This window comes from Branchiostoma floridae, chromosome 18 (genome assembly GCF_000003815.2).
Source record: "Branchiostoma floridae strain S238N-H82 chromosome 18, Bfl_VNyyK, whole genome shotgun sequence".
NCBI classification, from domain to species: Eukaryota; Metazoa; Chordata; class Leptocardii; order Amphioxiformes; family Branchiostomatidae; genus Branchiostoma; species Branchiostoma floridae.
In genome coordinates, this window is record NC_049996.1 from 7,314,901 (window position 1) to 7,337,408 (window position 22,508).

At 42.6% G+C, this 22,508-nt stretch overlaps 3 protein-coding genes across 4 annotated transcripts in view; 2 read left to right on the forward strand and 1 right to left on the reverse strand.

The window, feature by feature from the left end:
- Positions 1–531: 531 nt before the first annotated feature.
- On the reverse strand, positions 532–9,991 carry LOC118406051 (lactadherin-like). The gene is made up of 10 exons (XM_035805906.1): positions 9,361–9,991; positions 6,734–6,923; positions 6,020–6,140; positions 5,506–5,644; positions 4,734–4,957; positions 4,069–4,176; positions 3,442–3,580; positions 2,629–2,883; positions 1,116–1,225; positions 532–675 (listed from the first exon to the last, which is right to left on the reverse strand). The coding sequence occupies exons 1-10, from the start codon at positions 9,437–9,439 to the stop codon at positions 532–534; spliced, it is 1,509 nt and encodes a 502-aa protein (XP_035661799.1). The 5' UTR covers positions 9,440–9,991.
- A 3,157-nt stretch (positions 9,992–13,148) lies between these two features.
- On the forward strand, positions 13,149–17,656 carry LOC118406226 (putative ankyrin repeat protein RF_0381). Its single transcript, XM_035806141.1, has 3 exons — positions 13,149–13,626; positions 14,637–16,096; positions 16,619–17,656. The coding sequence occupies exons 2-3, from the start codon at positions 14,665–14,667 to the stop codon at positions 16,972–16,974; spliced, it is 1,788 nt and encodes a 595-aa protein (XP_035662034.1). The 5' UTR covers positions 13,149–13,626; positions 14,637–14,664; the 3' UTR covers positions 16,975–17,656.
- A 2,712-nt stretch (positions 17,657–20,368) lies between these two features.
- LOC118406221 (advillin-like) overlaps positions 20,369–22,508 on the forward strand; it is a 39,128-nt gene continuing 36,988 nt past the window's right edge. For both annotated transcript variants that reach the window (XM_035806135.1, XM_035806136.1), the window contains exon 1: positions 20,369–20,522. The gene's annotated coding sequence lies outside the window, so the exon portion shown is untranslated. The remainder of the gene's footprint in view (positions 20,523–22,508) is intronic.

Below are 22,508 nucleotides of genomic sequence, written 5' to 3' on the forward strand. Positions count from 1 at the left end.
AAATACACTCATGCTGCATTCTATTCAAGACAATATAACAGTATGTCATAAAAGCATTGATATTGCTAACACTCAGCAAATACATTTTTTATGTACCTTTCATAGATGTGCCAATTTTCCTTTGCAAATCATAAGTAATTGTAGACATTGTGTCATGTATATTAAGGTAAATGCAACTAGATATAATGTTTTCAACATCAATAGCTTCATACATGGTTACAAAGTATCACATTTACAAATAACATCTAGAGTAGATTAGCCCCAAACATCTTCCTATAGGTCATAGTTTTATACAAATACACAAGTTACTAGATAAACAATACATAACACAAGCACAAAGTTCATGTACATGTACAACAGGCCTATTGTAGATTGGTAATCCTTTTTGGTACATGTCTCCTCACACTACAGAGCCTAAATTCTAAAAGCTCTTAATATGTTTTTCTGTCCTGATAACTATCTATCTATCTATTTATCTTAAATACAACTGAATAGCCCCTACACCCTCATTGTTAACGGCATGTGGGAGGTTCAGATATCACACCCCAGCAGTTCCAGCCGGAGCCGCGGCACGGCCGTGAAAGTCTGCGGGTTGATGAGAACATACCTGGCGACGATGGGCTCGGCTAGGTCCCGCTGGACGATAGAGTCTCCATCGCTGTTCCCTGTGAACACCTGGAATAAACAAACGCACCAGTTACACATGGTCAACCGTGGTTCCAAGATCTTTTCCAGGGGTTTAGAGTTAGTCATGAGTTAGTGCGCCGTCACATACTGTAAACGCAGAAACTTTCGCGGTGGTTTAATGTTCGCGGTTTTCGCGGTGGGCGCTTCACCGCGAATTAAAAACCACCGCGAACATTTTCCAAGGTAGTTAGAGACTACAGTGCATGGTGCTACCGCGAACTTAAAACCACCGCAAAAAGTCCTTTTCCCGCTACTGCGAAATTAAATCCCCACGAACTTAAATGTATTTACAGTATGTCGTCCGCTCGTCGTACCATAGCTAAGTTCGGGTGCGGCCACACGTGAGTATAAGGTCAATATGGAATTCGTAGCCTCTACCAGGCTCCACGGGTTGCTGGAAAATAGTAAAATTGGAGGAATATCCTCACCCTGACAGCCCCTCCCTCTAGGTACGGTAGCACCTGGTCTGCACCATCCAGCTGGTAGGCTACCCGGTAAGTCTTGATGTGCCCCTCCCCCAGGCCCTGGGTCTGGATACCTGGGGTCAATTTGGTACATATGTATTAGTTAACCGCTTTGAAATCAGTACGGCGTGACAGTGAAGTTACACCTTTATTTGTCTTAACCCTATTCAGACCGGGGGGGGGGGGGCTTTTGAGGCCCGCGCTAACTTCGATGTCCTATAACGCCAGAACGGCTTATGCTAGAGCCACCAAACTTAGTGAGTTTTCCTAAAATATTGTTGGCAACAATTTTACGAAGTTTGACAAATTTGCCATTTTTTCTTGTTGCCATGGCAACCGTTTGTTGACAGGCAGTTTTGCCAAAAATCACTATTTTTGGTTCTAACAATGTATTTTTCACATTTATTTGCTATATTACTGCGATTTTGTTACATAAATAAAATATTATATTATTCAGCATATCTTTCATAATTATATATGCATAAATTATGCTAATTTGATGACGTCCAAAATCCAAGATGGCGGACCGAATGGCCAGATCAAGAATAACAAGCTAATTATCCCTTAAAATTTGTAACTACCTGGTATTTTTTCATCAAAAACCATCTAAATGAATGAATTTAGTCTATTTCCATTGCCCTTTGTGATTATTTGTTGCAAAAAAAGTATTTTTAAAAATTCAAGGTGGTGGATATAATATGGCGGATCCCAACTCGTATCTTAGATGTGCATGACGTCATTTTATGACGTCATTATGACGTCATTGATGTTGCTATTGCCAACGCAAGTCGTAATAAACATAATTATTCTGTTATCTGCACTTGTTGTTACATTTTTGCAGCATAACTTTAAGTTTTCTGAGAATACCCATTTTTCATGGGTTTTGCCAATGTTATCAAATTGATGACGTCATAATTACGTCATCTTACGTCTACGTAACGTCAAACGTCACATACTAGTCAGATATTATGTCGAAATCATGTTCTGAAAATTTGGTGGCGCTACGGCACGTCGTTTTAGAGTTATAGGACTTAGAAGTGGAGGGCCTCAAAAGCCCCCCCCCCCCCCCCGGTCCAGGGATGACCAAAAAAGCCCGGTCTGAATAGGGTTAAGCTTACACAAAGTTTTTCTGTTCAATGCTAAGCTTTTCACATAGTTCGTTTGAACTAAACTGAAATAAGGTAAAATCAAGTCACAACGTAAGGTATGAAATAGAAAGGTACCATTTGCTTGTTCATCTTCATATGGTTTAGCCTAACAACCCACTGCTCTGTTCAACATTCACATATATGGTGACCAGCCCCTCGATCTCTGTCCTGCCACTTGCTTCTTTATGTTATCGAACACCACGGGGTGTCAGCTGCGGTAACCATTGCGACAGCAAAAAGAGGAGCAAAAATTAATTGAAATGGAATTCCAAAATTATATACACGGTAGCTATTAGCCCCTAAGGCGTCGCCAAAAATAACACGCATACCTGTGACGTTTACATCCCGCCCAAAGTCCACGGCCAGGTACTGGTTGGTGTTGACCAGACCCATGGTCCATGCGCTCGGGCCGTTCAGACGGGCGCTAAACGCGTCAAACCCGGCCACCTGGGTTGTTGCGCGTATCTGATCGTCTACAATGGTCCCGTCCTCCAACCCTAGCGGCCTGGGACAGACTGCAGGTGCTATAGGTGTGACCGGTACATCTCTGGTGGGGGATACAAGCGTGGCTTCGGCTGGCGCTTCGAATTCTGTTTGGAATACATTGGTAGTGATAATGTAAATGCAGAAACTTTCGGGGTGGTTTAATTTAAATGTTGGTGGTTCTCGCGGTGGCCGTTTCACCGCGAATTCAAAACCACCGCGAACATTTCCCTTCTATCTTCTGCTCGCGCCGCCTACGGGCACCCCCTTAGCTACATGTACGAACTTTGTATACATTTTAACAGTATTATGATATTACGAAAATTATGATATTTTGAAGGCAACAAAAACACAAAACGGACGGAAAATAATTTAACAGCATTTTCAGTGGCATAAACGTTTAAAATCTTTCGTTTCCGCAAACAGGCCGGCCGGGCCCGGGATAGGAAATGTGACATAGTCCTTAACCATTGACCCAAAATTACGATATAAAAGACAAGAAAAACACAAAACGGACAAAAAAAATTCAACAGCATGTCTTGTGCATATTTATTGGCATAAATTTTAATTTTTCGTTTCCGCAAACAGCCCGGCCGGGCCCCAGGTAGGAAATATGACGTACGCCAAATAGTTATTGCACGTCAGAACGTGTTTCTAACCTTTACATCCAAAGAGTTCCACTCGCATCCTGGGTATAGCTGAGTAGTCCCGCGGGTTGAAGAGGATGTACCGGGCAAAGATAGGCTGGGCGAGCTGTTGTTCTACTATCGTGTTACCGTCGCTGTTTCCTGAGAACATCTGAGAAACGGAAATTGAGGGGTGATATTATATTAGTGGTTAGATGAGGCTGACTTGTATGCGTGCAAACATACTTCAGTTCCTTATCTTTTCAAGACTGTTGTCTTATGTACATTTCAAAAGTGTCTTAAAGACCAATCTATGTCAGCTGTACGTCGACAGTACCAGCCTGCTCTTTGAATGACCTAGCTATAAGCCTACATCTAAACGCCTATTTTCACCTATTTTCCTCCCTCTACTTTTCTGCTTCACGCATCTCCAAGTATCATCTGGCCATGAAGCAGATGTTACAAGTAACCAACTGTCATAGTTTCTGACAGCCTTTAACTTGGAGCCTAGGCGTGTAGCAACTGTTAACTATTTTGTGTTGTGAGGTGTCTTCTTTTTCTTGAGGTCGTAAACATTAGCGACCCTCATTCGCCTTTTGTGCGGGCTAATGTATGAGGCTGCAAGCAAGACTGGCCACAACTACAAGAGGCTTAACATACCCTCTCAGTCCCGTTCTCGATGTAAGGGTTAAGTGTGCTTGACCCCTCCACCTGATACACCAGTCGGTACTCTTTGACGTGTCCTCCGTACTGTCCCTGGGTCTTCACCTGAAGGAAGGGATGCATGAATGAATGGACGGATGAATGAAAATAATGAAAGTGCTAATCAATACAGAAGGAACGAACGAACGAATGTATGAATAACGACTCTAGTATTGACTCCATATCCCAATGAGATAAGTTTAAGATTATCATAAGTAAGAGATATCCTGAATCATAACATTGACATAAGATTTACTATGTACTGCATACAAAATGTAACAATACTTATACTTATAACTTAATCTATGGGTAACAATACACATATATTAAGCTATAAGTTACTACAGATTTGCTACTTCTTGCTCTTTTATCTTAGTGCAGAACTTGTGTTAGAACGAATAAGTTTTGTCAAAGATATATATATAAATTTTTAGTTTGTCTAAATGCATAACACTTTTGTTCCACGACCACATACCTTTGCCAAATGATGAGAGCCTTTTCCATAGGCATATTATATTTTTTTTCTATCTATGAATCTTCAGGGTGGTCCCTTCAGTGACTGATTTCCAAGGAAGCCTTTGAATGCTTCATTGATTATGCAAATGTGGTCCTTAAGACCTTACCGCCGACACATATAGATTTTCCCCTAGGTCCACGGCCAGGTACTGACTCCTGTCCACGGTCCCCATCTGCCACGCCCTGTCCCCGTTCAGTCGCGCTCGGGACGCCGAGAAGTCGGCAGTCTCGGAGGTTGCCGTGAGTTTGTCGCCAGGAAGTCGGCCGTCCTCTAGACCCAGGGGATCGTAACACCCTGCTGATATCGCCGGTGTGGTTTCAGTTCTTATGTCTAAAACGTCAGAAGAGAATCATATGAGTGAGTGGAAAATTGAAACAAAAATGTTACCCAACTGAAGAAAGTTAGCCAGGACATTCAACCAAATCTCTCCATGAATTTCAACCAAATCTCTCGGTCTCATAACACGTGATTTTTTCCTCACATGTGACGTCAGCATCGAGTCAAAGTTCGTCTGAAGTGCGTAGCGCCCCCCGTCCCGGTTGAGAATTCCGGCGAGTCAACTTTCTTCAGTTGGAGAACCATTCAATTTGTCAATATGAATTTTCATGCTAATATGAGTGGATAACTGTTGACTTATGACTACAAATGTATGCTTCTAGCCATATCAATATTATTAATATTTTGGTATTTTCTCAAGAAGTTAAAGGACCCACGACCAAGAGTCATTCACAATTTCTTGATATATTTTACAAAAACTCACTAATGTAGACTGTACAAACCATTCGACCACAAACACTGATAATCGTTAGCGCAAACTTGTGCTTCAATGAAAAATAACTTACAGTTGAGATTTAGGTTTTGAAAGCAAAATGATGTACCTTCACACCCCAGTAGCTCGACCCTGAGTCTCGGTGTACTGCTGAACGTTACCGGGTTGATGAGGATGTACCGTGCGTAGATGGGCCGGGACAGGGTCTGCTCGTTAACGGTCTCCCCGTCGTTATTCCCCGTGAAGATCTGACCACACAGTAGTGAACGCCGTTAGAGATAGAACAACGTGATAAAGGTCTACCGATGATTTTCATCTAGGGCTGATACTAGTGGTTCTCTCGAACTCAGCTTTTCGACTGGTCTAACGACGTCCAAGTCAAGCCAAAGTTTATTGCGCAACAATTGCAGCGGGTACAGTGTAAGGCAAAGTGAAGTATATTGTATAATACTACTAACTATACAGTAAGGTTAATCTAATACTGTATCAGTAGATTTAAGGCTTTACAATATTGAAAGAACTTTAACACCTGACATATATTTTAAATTTTTATGTCTATTCCACTAGTTGTGGACAGGGACACATGCTATAGATATCTACAGTATACAGTGAGTCCCACCTACCTTTGCCTGTCTGTTCTCCGTATACACCGTGAACTCAGTCGAACCGTTCCCCCGGTACACAACCCTGTAGGTCTCGATATAGCCTGGTGCTAGGCCCTGGGTACGGATAGCGCTCACGGACCTGCGAAATAGGTACAAGTAAGATTATAGTCTATAGGTTAGAATTGCCTAGCTGATTGAAGGCAACAGCTATTACCTACGTAAAGGTTTTATGTAAGTAGGTGTATTGGTAAGCAAAATAACATGAAATACTTATGTCCCGAGATCCATGATTTTCGGTGTAACGTTACGAGTGACCAAAAAAGGCCTACTTGATTAGAAAATGAAGACTTGATTGTTTACCACAGTTACCTATAAAAAGACATTCGATCAGAATTGGTGATACTTCGAAAAGTTTTGATACTTGTTTTTGAATTGCTATCTTTGATTCATCGTACAGCATGATTTTTTCTATATTTCTATGACAGACACGTTGTATTGCGTTCTCATGTTTTATCAATGTAACTTTCGATTGAACGGTTGCATTCTTCCTACGTAGCCTGAGTACCATCCTCCGTAGTGACCGCTGGCTCAATCCTCTCGCTTGCGGTCAATACTCAGGCTACCTACGAACATGAATGCTAAATTCTTAGTGCTAAAATTTGAATGCTAAATTGGCCATACTCATACATGTAACTGATTCCTGTGGACTTTTCAAATCCAATAGTAACATACCAGTCCCGTCCCAGGTCCACCCCCAGCCACTGTGATTGGTCGAATGTGTCCATCTGCCACGCCCTCTCCCCGTTCAGCCTGCCCCAGCGAGCCTCGAACCCAGGCGTGACAGAGGAGGCCGTCAGCTGGCTGTCCGGTATCAGCCCGGCCTCTACACCTAGCGGCTCTAAACAGTATGCGTCCGCGTCAACTGTGGGGGAAATCAAAACTGTAATATCAAAACTGTCATAATCGGCAGTGCTCAAGAGGTATGGATACGGATCTCACAAAGGCCCACTCTACAGTTGTTTTCTTAATATTGTTGGACAAGACACCGTAGTCTATTAGCAGACTACAGCTTCGAGTCCGCTTTACACTCACTGTAGTCTACGAGGGAAGTAGACTACGATGCGTAGCGTTGAAGTTAATAGAACAAGTTAAGCCTTATCAGCACACATTACGAAAGTGCATGCACACAGTACAATTGTGCGTTAAATGCTACCAATACGGAGCCTGGGGATGAGGTTAGCGCAGAGGTTAAGGTGGTATTTCACTGCACCGGTACGGGGTTCGAATTAATTTGAGAAATAAAAAATGCCATATCTAAATCATAAACATATCGGCGAAAATGACACAACAGTGCGTCTGTGAACGAACCCCACAGTGTCGCACCGGTGCCACAAGCGCAATGAGATACCACCTTTAGGCAATCTTGTTGATGACATTCCTTATTTGCGACACCTGTGCCGACCAGGTACGCTCGGTCAATATTTGTGCACAGGGCAGAACCAGGGCATCTTTGTTAGGTGAGAACGCCTTGCCGAAAGTGGGTCATCTGGGGCAGACAAAAATAATCGACAAGAATCACAAGCTAGTTTTCTCCAACATTAGAGTAGTCAGATAGCTAGAAATTCGGTAAAAACTCTCCTTTCAAAATTGCAGAGCCCACTCTGCAGAGAAACCTTTCGTATTCCATTGTTTCAGAAAAGTTGATCCCAATAAGTTAGAAGAGTAGACACATGCTATACTTACTATTCTACATTTTTTTGTCCGTCAAACCTTTTTCATGCTACTTGTAATTAGTCCTCGGGTAAGAATTTGCAATAAACTCATTAGTACGGCTAAAAGGTTAGTCAAAAGCAGTCTTTTTGCGAACAATTCCATTGACAATGGTTCTTTGATCAATACCAGATCCCCCGTTAGAACACATACCCACTGAAGCATTAAATCTGGCCGTGTTCTCACGGCCTACTGAAACACTGGTGCACAGAAAGTGCCTGACTACTGACTAGTATTTACACAGTAGCATCGTAAGCCTAGGGAACACATCATCTTTTCAGTTACCCGATCGACTTTAGCAAAAACCTGCCAACCCTAGCCTTTTTTGGTCGGCCGCTATATATAAATCGTCATTTATGAACTTTGTCGAGCGCTCGCTTGGTCGCAGCTCACACGACTTTCTGTATCACTTCTAAAACTTTGAGGTTCGACAAGAACGCATTACAGTACAGTGAGTGTACTGATTTTTTAACATTGTTCAGTTTCTATACGCTGAATAGAATTTTTCACGACTCAAACATTTCAAGCATTCGTTTGAAGTCAAATGAAAACGATTGGAGTGCGTGTGTAAAAACAAATACATTTTGCAGTGAAATGAATCATTCCGTAAGCCAGTTGAAAAATGCTTGAATGTATAGATTAGAAACGACTTTTATAACACGCAGAACCTTTTAAGATCGTCCGGATATTTCTAAGCTTGTAAGCATAGATAGTCTTTATTATCAGAGACAAATGTCCACAGATTAGAATACCAGATAGATTAACACGGTGGCGTCCAGACAGAAAAGAACAGAAATATTTGCCACCTGCCACACCCTTAACAGTAAACATAGTAAACAATGCACGTACGTAAACTTTATAAGTTGTAATGTCATTGTCGAACATTCAATATGGAATTTAGGCTACGTGGGTATGGACACAAACCTTGCAAGAATTTCTGGATCCAATTCGAAGTGGTAACTTTATGATTAAGGTCATTGGATTTTTTATTTATTTTCATCTGAAATGTTAGATTTTAAACTAACAGATCATTGACAATTGCTAATGCATTTGAATAAATGGGGTAGCCACGTATGGGATATACAATCAACAGCAGGGTCATATTTAGAATTGTAAATTGTATATCATATTGAAATTTTTAGTATGTAAGTAAGTCAAATTTAAAGCGTTTTGTATTTGTGATAAAATCACAATAGTTCTGTTCTAGTAATTTCGGACAAGAAGGGTGAACTCCTAAGTACAAAGTTGACACGGACTTGTTCAGGTAGACTGTTAAAATCCATGCTAGAGCCTAAGCCTAAGTCCAATGAGTTTGTTTGGCAAAAGACTTAGCGGGCCGCGGACTCACAATACATGCGGGTAGGCACTGTTTTAGGACAGTCGAATCTCTGCACATTATCAATCCGCCATAAGTCACTTCTGTTCTTCGACTACTTCTATCTAGATTCGTACATTGTATAATTTCATGTATAAATATACTTCCCTCTTGGCCGATTCAACGCTATATTTCGAGAGTAAATAAAGGAATATCAAAGAATACAGACCCCAAACGCCATAACCGGTCTGATTTGAAAGTTGTCAAAACTCACCTGTTACGACGAACGCCAACAGAATGGTACAGATCGGTCCTATCAAAGTGGAAAACATCATGTCCAATGCCACCTTCATCTGAAGTCTGTTGACCACAAAATCCCTATAAAAAACTGAACTATTTCCACAATGTCTGCCCTATAAGTTACTTCAGTGACCACTCCCTGTGTTGAGAAGTTAACCTCCTTGTCGTTCCGTCTACAATATTTCGCTTCGATTGATGTACATCCAGCTATAGACGAATTTTGTGATCCCTTTGTAGTGCTCTCTATGATGTCAAGTCTAATAATTCCCACTCTCTGTAATGCCTAGTTTGGCTCCGTCGTCTTCACCAACACTTGTTTTGCTCGGCAGTGTCTGACCTGTAGGTTACGACTTTACTGACCACTCCCTGGACTTGTATTGACGAGCTGTCATGCCTGTCTAGTCCGCACTGCACGCGAGTCGGGTTACCACAGGTCACATGGAGTGTAGCCTCTATCGCAGGCCTCGGGACGGGTGGTGCTTCCAAAGGGTGCAGCCTGGATGCCAGACACCCAGCTCACTCGGCCTGTGTAGGCCATGGAAACAGTCTGGCATCCAAGCTACATAAGATGTGAGTGCGTGTGTCTGTGCATGTCTGTGTGTGTCCAAGTGTCTGCGTGTGCCTGTCTGTCTTTCTGCCTGCCTGCCTATGTGTGTGTATCTGCATGTCTGTATGTGCGTGTGTGTATCTGTGTGTATGCGTAAGCATGCCTGTGTGTGTACGCATGCCTTTGTGTGTCCGTGTGTGTGTATGTGTTTGTGTGTGTGTGTGTGTGTGTGTGTGTGCATACCTGTGTGTATGTGTGTGTGTGTGTCTATCTGTCTATATATGTGTGTGTGTGAGAGAGAGTGTGTGTCCGTGTGTCTGTTTGCTGTCTGTGTGCGTGTGTATATTGGTCTGTGTGTCTGTACACGTGTTTCTAACCTATTTGCAAACTAGAGTTCCTCGAACACATATCTTCGCCAAATAAACAATTTCTATGGAAGATAGTTCTTTTTGAATGATTAATGTGTATAAGTCCATATGTTATCTAGTCACATCATGTAGTGGTTGGTTGGATTATGAACATTGTGAGTAGATTAGTCTATTCTGTCGGTGTACATAATGCAGCAAATGTTTTGGCGATGTGAATGAATGTCTTTGCATAATCAGAACAATTTGTACAGGTATGAGGTTACTGTTCTATTTTGTGTTGTCATAATTACTTTCGGAGAGCTGGTTATGTTTTGGGTAGCGTTTGTATGTATGTATGTATGTATGTATGTATTGAAGACCGGCTGAATGGATTGAAGTGATATTTGGTATGTGGGTAGGTCTTGGAAACCTGGAAACCACAGGAAGTCACGCCGATAATTGCATTCGTCACTCACCAAACCCCGGCCACTGTAACAGTTGTTCCTTCCAATTTACGGAACTTTTTAACTCACCAAGGGTCATCTAAGGGCCATATGTAAGGATTGCTACGACCCGCGCCTTGGTGAACGTTTGTTTCAATCTCATGAAAATAGAAAGTAAAGTTTTGCAGTCGCGAGTTAAGTCAGAGGTATTTTACAGAGTCCAAGGTTATGATTTCTGCGACTGTCCGATGACAGCCGCCTGTCACCTTTGGCGATTTGTATTTCTCGCAATGATGTCAGTTCTTTCTAGCCGACCTTTCCCTTACAACATGACATCTCTGTTAAGAGTTGAGGAATGCGTGGATAATTGACGGTGACCCTTTTGACCTAAGTGCTGTTCTTCAACATGTTGGGTTTGTCTTGTCCCAGCACTTGGTCACTTGTTGTTTTAACCTAGTTCACAGATGTAAGTACTATGTGTTACAAGCCGTCATTGTTCAATTATGTTATATTACTGACTTTACATAGTACTTATTCGTTTGTTTAGACCCATGTAGTGTTACTGGCACATGGAACACCAAGTTTCCTTGCAGTCCATCATAAGAAAATACACCTGAAGTGTCTCGTAGATATTAGCTCTACATCTTTATATCAAGTGATATTCGTCAAGTTCCCTCTACTACATTTTTACCGTTCCCATGATATAGTGTTGCTTTTATTGTTGATCTGTATATAGATATAAGCAACACTTGTATATAGATATGTTATATTTCAACTGCTATGAATCCTTTGCTGTGTGCCGTCGTATTGACATCAATTCAGCAAGCTATTTAATTGCTTAATTTTATAGATACGTGTTGGACACGGTCAGGCTTTGTATTTTGCTAACATGAACCATGACCATTTATAGGCATTTTTTCAGCCAGTAGTCTCTACCAGACTCCATCCTGGCGGAATAGTACACGGATGACCTAGTAACATCCCTGGTCAATCAGAATTTCATGCTTCCAAGACAACGTCTGTTTATCAGGGAGCCCCTGCTTCCACTGGCTCCTTTGACCTACTTTTTCTCTATTTTTAGACATCTATGGGTCGATTCAAGTCCTTTCAGGTGACTCCGTCACAAGTATTTTTCAACCGTTATAGAAGTTTCCCTAAGTAATTATATTAAATACAGAGTGATTTATATAATTTGCATCTCATTATGTTGATAATCATCCAAAGTACCTACCTACCAAAAACAAAAAATATCCATCAATCCCCTCAGGAGTTATCCATCTAAAAAGTTACGAAATATAACACCCACTGCAATTCCAAACAAGCTGCTAGGGGGCCCAAAATTAGACCATTGACTCCTAGTACCAACAGCTATCCACCAGTAAAAAATCACGAACCTGGCACTTCTGGAAAATTTAGGCGAAAACTTTGATGCTCACTTGCAGTACCAAAACAATTTGCCAGGAGGCCCATTATCGAACTTGACCTTCCTTTCTGTGTCCCCTACCTATCAACCAAATATCATTAACATCCATCAAGAACATCTCGAGTTATCTTGCTTACAGACAAACGCACTTACATACAAAGCCAGCTACAGCACCATAGGTAAAAGGTAGCTAAACCATTCTCGCACATGGCAATCCTTTCCACAGCCGCTACAGACCTGCCAAATATCGTGGAAATCGCCCAGCTACATTTTGACTTATGCCTCCCGAAAAAACACCCAAAAAAATACCAAGCTCGCTAATGTACCATAGGAAAACGCCAGGTAACCCATTTTCGAACTAGGCATGCCTTTAAACAACCGCTACACACCTGCAAAAAATAAAAAAGTTCCATCCACAATTTCTCGAGTTATATCCTGTTGACCTACATACAGACCCAAGTCGGCAAAAACATAAGCTTCTTGGCGAAGCTAATCAGTATGGACAGTAAAGGTGAAGGAGGTGACTGACCTCTGATGACCGGTTCTGTTTCTGACTGTGTTTGTGTCTTCTCTCTATAACTCAAGATTCCATCGATGGATTTGTTTAAGTATGAGTAGGTATTGAGGTCTCAAAAAAACATGGCGATTTTGGACACCGTAGTAGTATTTTCATGTACTGCAGGAAAATTGACACCTCCATCTTGAAAGTCGTGTGGTACTACCAAAAAAACACCTGTTGTTGTAATGTGTTACACAAGCTCTCGCTTACTCAATATTTTGATGTATTCTTGTAACATTTTATATGTCTTCATATTGGTGCACGTTTTTAATTTTTTTCAGTGGGCAATGTGAAAAAAACGCAAGCAGAAAACGCTTGCCTTAAACCAGACGCTGCAAAAAATGTGTGTTTTTTGTCTGTTTGATTTGATTTGATTTATTCGGCTGTATAATCATGAGAAATACAGCCAGGGCTACCCAACTAGCCTGAGGCTATTATCAAGGGAACGAAGCAGACACATTGGGTCAATGACCACATTAAACTCCTTGGGTCAATGGCCCTTTGATACCACCGATTCGGTCAATGAACCACATGCTACACCTCAAAATGTAGGTCAGTTACCTAATGCTTACGTCAAATTTCCTACCCGGGGCCCGGCCGGGCTGTTTGCGGAAACGAAAAATTAAATCTTATGCCAATAAATATGCACCATGTACCAGGCATGCTGCCCAATTGTTTTTGGTCCGTTGTGTGTGTTCGTTGTCTTTTATATCATACTTTTCGTTCCCGAAACTGCCCTTTGACGTGGAAATGATGACGACTGTCGTAAAATCATCACGACTTGAGCCGAATCGCGGCACCGGCCGGATCAGTCCAGAGATGCTAAATTTAGTGATGACCCCTGGCGGGTCAGTTCCGGGGATTTATTCGTGACGGTCAACAGCTTCTGCCTGACTCCACTACCCACAAGGCGAGGATAAGGTAATTATATTGAGTAGAACGTAATTCTATTGAGTAGAACGATGTAGCTGGTTTTAGAAGAGGTGGGGCCTATGGGGGATAGAAGTATACGTATCATATCCATATAAATGAGTAGCTCAGAATGGTCGCTATATAAGGAGAACTCAACGGGATCGTAGAGGGAGGGGATGTATACAGGGAGGAGGTTTACAGAATAGTTGCTTGATACTAAGTACTCTCCAATCAGAGTTCCGGTTTTTATGTGTTTTTATGTGTTTTTAAAGGGCTTTAAGAGAATGCCTAAAACGCCTCAAAACGCGTCAAATACGGGCCCAACTTCTGCTTGGAGAGAACATCGTAAGACGTTTTGGGGTTCCGAAGTCACTCCAAATAGGGGGAGTGGGGGTAGACCCCATTATTATCTCTTGGGCTCATTATGCAAAGCTGTGGTGAAAACCCGTGTGTTTACTAGTACTTTGTGAACACAATGGAAAAGTCACCTTTGTAACCCCTTATATACGCTTGTACATGTATAACCCAACTTTTAAGTAACGACTTTTATTTTGTTGATTTGCAATAATCTCAGTTTTCCCCAAATTTGGGGATCGTACTGCTTTTCATCCTTTTCACTCCTTAAAATGATTAGCCATCCCCAATATACCCTGGGAGCCAGACAGGACCGGGTAGCTAGCGAGTTTTGTTCGGGGAGCCAAGGCAGTCAGCCCACCGATCTGTCAAGACAAGACAGTATCATTGTGTTGGACATTAGCGTCTCTATAAGGTCTATTGTTTCAAGCTTAACTGCAATGTATCAAAACAATTGTAATTTCCAACACACAAATATTGGAAGTGTTCATTTCAAGTTTTGGTTAGATAAAGTGCAGGCTTTTTGTCATATTAGTATGTACTTATTATGTACAAAATTTAACAATAAAATCACCTAGTAATCAACTATGAAAAATAACCTCAAGCCTAACTATAACACTAAGCTAACCCTAACTATAACAATAATCATATGACATGTTCTGCAGGTTCCACCATTCCTTGTAGGTTGGCGACATGAGTTTCCTCACAACACCACTGGACAACAATGACGATGGTTGCTCCAAGGTTAACAACAGAGAAGGCGCCTCTATTGTTGACGAAAATGGTCATACTATACTCCACAAGGCCGCAGAGAAGGGACAGTGTGATATCATAGCCGCCTTACTTAAAGGTGGTGCGAGAGTCAATAAACAGGACAAGTTGGGAATGACAGCACTTCACTATGCTACAGAGAATGGTCACTGTGGAGCTATAGAGCTGTTGTTGAACGGGGGCGCAGACATTGGTGCAACGGACAAGAAAAAACGCACCTTACTCCACTGCGCTGCTGAGAACGGTAACAGTCAAGTGATTGAGATGTTGATCAAAAGAGGCGCCGAAATTGACGCCAGAGGTGAGAGAGATTGCACTGCTCTACATTGTGCTTCAAAGACGGGGAATCGTGCTGTTGTTGGAGTCTTGTTGAACAACGGTGCAGATATCAGTGCTAAAGATGAGGACGGTTGTACGGCGCTTCACTATGCTGCTGAAGACGGGCATTGCTCTGTTCTAGAGCTCCTTCTCGACCGAGGCGCGGACCTAGCCGAGAAACAGCGCAAGCACGGGTGGACGGCGCTGCACTGTGCCGCTAGGAAGGGACAGTGCGAAGCTGTGAGTCTGCTCTTGGATAGAGGCGCGCAGGTGGACGAAAAGGACAACAACAACAGGACGGCACTTCTGCTGGCAGCTCACAGGCGCCCTCTTGCGATGCGGCTGTTGTTGGCAAGAGGCGCGAATGTGAACCAGAAGGGAAACTTTGGGCAGACCGCGCTCCACCTGTCCGCGTTAACAGGCTGCCTGGACGCCATAAATCTCTTGCTAGACCACGGTGCGGACGTGAACGCGAAGGACACCAAGGACTGGGCGGCAATCGACTTCGCAGCCATGAACGGCCACCTCGCTGCAATACAACTATTATCCGCCAGAGGCGCTGATCTGAACAGCTTCAACAAGGCGATGCTCCACCACGCGGCGTACGGAGGCTACTGTGACGTCATCAAGCTGTTACTGGACAGGGGTGCCGACGTCAACGGACGTCAGAACGGGAACCTGACCCCTCTCCATGACGCAGCGACGTCAGGCCATCACGACGCCATTCACCTTCTACTTGAGCGAGGGGCGGATCTAGAAGCTAAGGACGATTCCAACACCACTCCGCTTGCACTAGCGTCACTCACCGACGCCGTCGACGCTTTCAATCTGTTATTGTCGCGCGGCGCTGACGTCAACGTCAAGAACAGCGAAGGCGTCACGCCATTACATCATGCTGCGGCGTACGGGTCTTATAACTACGTTGTCTGGCTGCTGGAGAGAGGTGCACACGTAAACGTACAGGACAACCTGGGCTTCACTCCGCTACACTACGGCGTGAAGGACTGGGGGTTAGTCGACAAGCTTCTTCGTAAAGGTGCGCTATTTTTCTTTTGCAGATGATGTTTTATTCCCTTTTTATGGTAAAACAATTTACAGGCGCACATGCCAACAAAGTGGTAAAACCACATGTTTTTTATCTTATCATGTAAAAGGCATGTTATTTGTAGAATCCATAGCTGTACAAACACAAAGCACTCACCATAAACTTTCAGTCGATGTCGCGACGACCTTCATTAGAACAGATATCTGCGGATTCACAAACGTTCCGGAAACCGGAAGGGCGATGACGTCATGCCTGTTTGTAGCTCATAAGGACGAAATTAATCCATTCGATTATCCATTCGATTACTCGTTCGTTTATTCCTTCGTTTATCCATTCATTCATTCATATCAATGTCAATATCATTTTTTTCGTGAGTGAAGTAGTCACTCCTGCTTTCTTTCTTCCTTTCTACATTTCTTTCCTTCCTTTTTTTCGTTCCTACTTCTTTCATTTAATCCACCCACGTCTGCATCCATCCATCCATTCTTTCACTCATCCATCCATTCCTTGCAGGAGCTGATGTTGAGAAGAGAACTAACCAAGGCCGCACGGCACTACATCACGCCGCCCATCCCTGCATAGACAGTGTGGAGACCGTAGAACTGCTCCTCCTAGCGGGTGCAAACAGCGAGGCAGTCGACGAACGGGGCAAGAAACCGATTGACCTCGCGGAACAGCACAGCAAAGTCAAACTGATCCTATCGAATCATAGAAAATCTTACCCAAATCTCCAGCGATTGTGCCGCATGTGGATCAGAAACTTGTTTGGAAGAGGCGGCGAAGATAAAGTGAACGCCCTCCCCCTTCCACCATCTATTAAGGACTATTTACTATTCAAGGGAAACAGACTGGTTAGCACACATATCTAAAGCTATTTTAGTGATTTTCATGTTAAATATGATCACTTCACTTTGTTTAAGTTATTCAAAATGAATGATATAACATAAGGTCCAAGTCATTTTGCACACACATTTATGTTTTGGTGGTTTATGCTGTGTTTAATTTGTTGGTTGGGAGAATATATTTAAACTAACATTATATTATGCTGCAATTTGTATAACGTTATATGTAACGTCATTGTCTTGTACCCTGTGGGATGCTGAAAGGACAAAGGACTCCGTCACCGCGCGGCCGTGATGTTGTTCTGTACTGGTAAGCTGCGAGGTTTATATTATAAGCCCGTCAACTCAGACAGCTGGCAGACGAGTGACGCGACACTGTCTAGTCTAAAAATACCCTGTGCTGTCATTGGTCAAAAGAATGCACTTCTTCGATTGGCTATCTGAAATAATGAAATTGTTTACAGCACACGACCAGGACCAATGATGCCTGAGGGATGACTGATTGCTTGACCAATCACAGACCAGTAATTATTTTCACCTGTGTTGGACACACCTTTGTTCGTCTCCCCAGACCATTTTCATTTAATTCTTTTACAACGTGAGACCGTAACTTTACCCGCGTCTTCTCACGGACTCGCACCGTAACCAGAAATATCTAACATGCATTGGCATAATACCGGCCGTAAGACTTATACCGGCCGATCAAAAATAATGGAATTTAAGGAGACTACACATGCAACAATAGTTATTTCTGAGGTATGCACACTTCAGACATCTGGGTGTCCAATACATAATTTACAAAGCATCGATTACAATGCATTCGAAGACAACAAGGCCAAAAGTTTTCAGTATCTTTTTCGGGACAGGCAGCTCGTCGTGGGACGAACACACCGTCACATTCATTGCCAGATTTGTAGATCATAATTACACATGCTCACGGCACAAGACGAACATGATTCAACAGCAATCTTGAATTTCTGTTGGTGACCTACAACTCATGTAAAAGTGTGAAGAACCGTTGCATAATAGCCCGGATCTACGACTGAATGGGCAAAATTGAACGTACGCAGCCATAGTTAATTGTGCCGTGTTTCTTCCGGCCGGTATTTTGTACCCCCTCTCAACCACGCGCCCGTTCGCCGTGTATTTCCGCGGCGTGTTACAATTACGATATTACGCTTTTTAGCAAGACAAGAGTGGCAGAAAAGTTACACAGAAGAAGTGGCAAGGGTAAGCTATAACAGCAACATGTAACTGGAGAAAATGATGCGTTGACAATTTGTCAAATCAGTATGGCTAGAGAAATCGTCGTAAACGTGCCGGTATCATGGTATTATGATAATAGATGTTACATGTAGGTGCGAACACGCAAATATAACCAAAAGCTGTACCTCCGTCAGAAGTAGACCTCATTTACTGAGGCAGCAATTCGTTGCCGTGCATCTGCTTTGAGATAATGTCGTCACAGCTAAATGCACAGTTTCCACCTCCCACGCCCCTGACCTTGACCCACCCGTTTCCGTTCACCCGCCTCCTCGCCTTCTTCCTTCCAACCCGCTGAAGTTTTCATTTCCTCTCTTCAGTTAGAGTGGAATTTTATCCGCCTAATGGGTAGACCATTTGATGTCTGGGGGAGGCGGAGACCGAGACTCTAATGTGCACGTTATAATTGATTTCTCGCCCTTCATTCATGAGAAATTTTCGGTATCATTGTGCGTATACAGTTGGTCGAACTACTGTGTGCAATACTTCGAAGTCTTACGTTATACATATGGTCATCCCTATCAATATAGGCGCTGTGCTTCTAGATTTTGTGTAACCAATTAACCGAGAGGGCATTCTCCAAGGGCGTACTCTTTTTATTTGGTCATCAAAATGACCACTTGAGTCGTACGTTTCGCCTTCAAACAACAAACCACGCTTGCAACAAGTTTATTTCAATCCTTTTTAACTACATGTACATCTCTCTCTTTCTCTCTGTGCGTACGTGTGTGTGTGTGTGTGTGTGTGTGTGTGTGTGTGTGTGTGTGTGTGTGTGTGTGTGTGTGTGTGTGTGTGTGTGTGTGTGTGTGTGTGTGTGTGTGTGTGTGTGTGTGTGTGTGTGAATGCGCGTCTGTGCAGTTGACACAGTGCTCATTCGATTAAGCTCATTTCTTGCGGTTTGTACCTGTAACGTCACAGAATGCTTCATGCTTATCGCTAACGAAATTCAAGACAAACACTTAGACGAGAACTTCGCAGATCATTAACTTTTTATTGTCATCTAGCTGACCTAACAAACATACTTCATTTGCCGCCAGGTTATTTACTCCGTGATGTCTGTTTGTGATATGTTTATTGTCATTTATTAACCATTGGTACAGACAGGTCTTGTACTTTGATCGATCAGTTTAATACAATGATAACGGTTTCCAATGATAGGAATGTGGCAGTTACACACTAGGGTCAATAATATGATTATGATTATGAACCTTTTATTGGTATTGAGAGTATCAAAAGCAATTTCAATTTCAATTTCTATCATGTCTTACGTTTCCACTTTTCAAGCTATTCACATCACTGAATCAATAATGTTAAACACGTTTAGTGGCGAGTTTGTGGCATTTGCGCATTGTATTCAGAGAGAAAACAATGACGGAGAAAAAAATCACAAATATTTCAAGCATTTGACACACCTTACGGTACAGGAATGCTATTCAGTGTGATTCTTTGAACGTGAATTGTATGATGGCGGCAAAAGAAAAAAGCACCAGTGTCAGGTATTTCAACGTTCTTCAGATCATCATTCTTAAAGAAGGCTCCGATGAAGACAATTCGCCCAAAAGGCGACTTACACACACAATGTTTCTCTGAGTTGAAGTAACGTTACAAACCGACCTCGAACAGCAGGTGCTTCATGTATGCCAATACCATGTTCCTAACCCTGAGTCCTATTTGCTAACCAGGACGTTGACCTAACGGTCCTCGCTTGTGGCAAATTACACACAAGATAAACTCGAGTTGAACTCGAACTAGAAACCAACTTCATAGCTCGAACAGCAGGTGTTTTTGAATGCCTTTACTGGCCATTTTCCTAACCCTTCAAGAGTCCTTGGAGGCTATTTGCTAACCTAGAAGATGACCTTACGGTCGTTGTTGTAGCGGATGACACACAAGATAAACTGATTAAGCGGGTGCGTTCCGCTTGAGAAAGCTTCATACCTGCCCGAGGGCTGACCACGCCCTAACACAGGTAAGGTCACACCCAACCAACTTCTATTTACCTTAAGGCCGCGTCACCACCCACGCCTCGTCCCCCCAGAAAAATAATCCCTCACTTCCTCCCACAAACTTGCCAAGTTCTGCACATTTTTTTCTTCCTGGAAATGACTCATATTTTAAGAGACGTGTGACGCGTAATTTGTAGTCTTGTGACTTGAACTTGATGTTGGTGTTGTGAAATACAAGGGTTTGTAGCGGAGGGATACAGAGCGGCGGGTCACAGCTGGCCTGAGGTGTGTACCGTGCAGGTCGGCAATAAGAGGCACCGAGAGGCGGATTTTCTTACTGTTTCCCGGAACTTGTAGGGTTTAAAGGTAAGTGATACTTTCTGACTACGTCTCAAGCTCTTATCAGATGGAACTTGATCTTCAGGGTTTTCCAGGGAACTTGGAATCATCGTAAAATATAACGGGAATGCCGTAAAACACCTGACTATGGGCGAGAAAGGGGAGGGGTGCTGGAGGTATGCCTGCGTTTCACGGTATTTGCCAGCTTAGAATCAAAGTCTTTCACGTTGTCTCAACAATGCCTGTTTGCTCGTACAACTGTACAAACCCTGGTTAGAAGAACCAGGCTCGAGAAACCTAAAGAAAATCCTCTCTATGAAGGTTTAGGGGGCGATTTGTACGTTTTAAGTTCACCTAACTTTAAAGGTTGCAAGATCCAACCTGAACCTGTTTTGGGAAGGTATTGTTTCCGGGTCACATTGCGAAGTTAAGGTTGTACATCGTCTCTCTTTGTAACATGAACTTTGAGTTGTATTTAAGTCTGTGTGTCCCTCATAAAGAAATATATCGTAATAGGACCACTCAGGATATCCAGGAAATAGCGTTATCCAAAATCCAAGATGGCGGCCCGCAGTAGATTTTTGGTCATTCAGGGTTATTAACGGAGAATAATGACCTGTGTTCGTGTTTAATGGTTCCCTAGGGATTTATTTAACCTTCTCATCACATCTGGTGAAAGCTGGTGTTAAGGAAAAGCCTTAAGAGTGTCCAGAAACATCTATTATGTACTAACAACCTGTTAAGGCATCCTTGTAAAGTAACCTTTGTCCCTCTTAAGGGCACACCCATTAATGTACAGGATGCTCCTTAAAAAAGCGAAAAATTATCAGAATTTGTAGACAAAATTGTGACATCTCCATTTGTAACTTTCATCAATGTATTGTACAGTTTTCGCTTTGACTGTCTTGTTGATAAAAATATGTTGTACTTTTTCTTCAAACAAATAACGTTGCCAACATTGCTATGCAAATAGAACATAATCATCATGACAATAAGTTTGTTATGTCTTTCAAGGAAAGGAAAATAGACATACACACGTTACTCTAAATTCAGGTATTTTTTGCTTGGATTTTATTTTGTGGTACTAAGGAAACAACCGTTGCAAAAAAAAAGCACATAACGTTACTCATAATTTTGCAGTGGAAAGGCATTGCAAAAACATCGAAAATAGAACCATCTCCAACATTTAAAGATTTAACGGGAGGGGCCCCGAGTTCGCCACTGTACCATGAGTTCGCCACTTTAACTTTTTAAAATTTTCTACACTGGACAGGAAAGATTCTGATATTACCTTTGTGGTTAATCTTAACATGGAACACCAAAGTACAATATGCATACACTAGCTTCTTCATATCTACAAAAGTGACGATCTATGGAGAAGAAAATGGAAAGTAGGACGTGCGGCACGGAGCGCACGTCTGGGCCGGGAGCCTGGCGACAGCGACTGTCTCCCAATGACCGACTGTTTTTCATTACAAAAATGGTGCTGTACACTGAACAACAAGTCAAGGAGCAGCTAAAATATCTTCCTAACCTGTGGAATAAAGATGAGTACTTAAATATGTCGTCTTCTGCTTTCTTTAATCATTTCTGTTTATGAATTTGACCGGCTTTTTTTTCAATTCGAACGCTAAACTCAACATCGAACACCTGTCATTTTCGACCTGTTCGAAAGCGCCAAACTGAGGAATGAAGACATAAAACAGGTAAGATCTCCTTATATTTCCTGCAAATAAATCACGGTCGCACGGTGCGCCTATAAAAAAAGAGCAAAAATTATTGCCTGCGCTTACGTAATGGCTGCAGAACGAAGCCGCCGTCTTAGCTTTACGCCGACTGGTTGACAGCAGCGCGAAAACCAAGGCCCCGCCCATCCCCGGCAGAAACACGATATCAAATCACGATATCACCCATCTCGCTGACACGTAGCATTTGCATGCAGGCTGTTCCAAGAAATGTGTGCCAGACACCCCCACCCCCCTATTTCTGATCGCCGGCCCTTTGTTGTGTAAC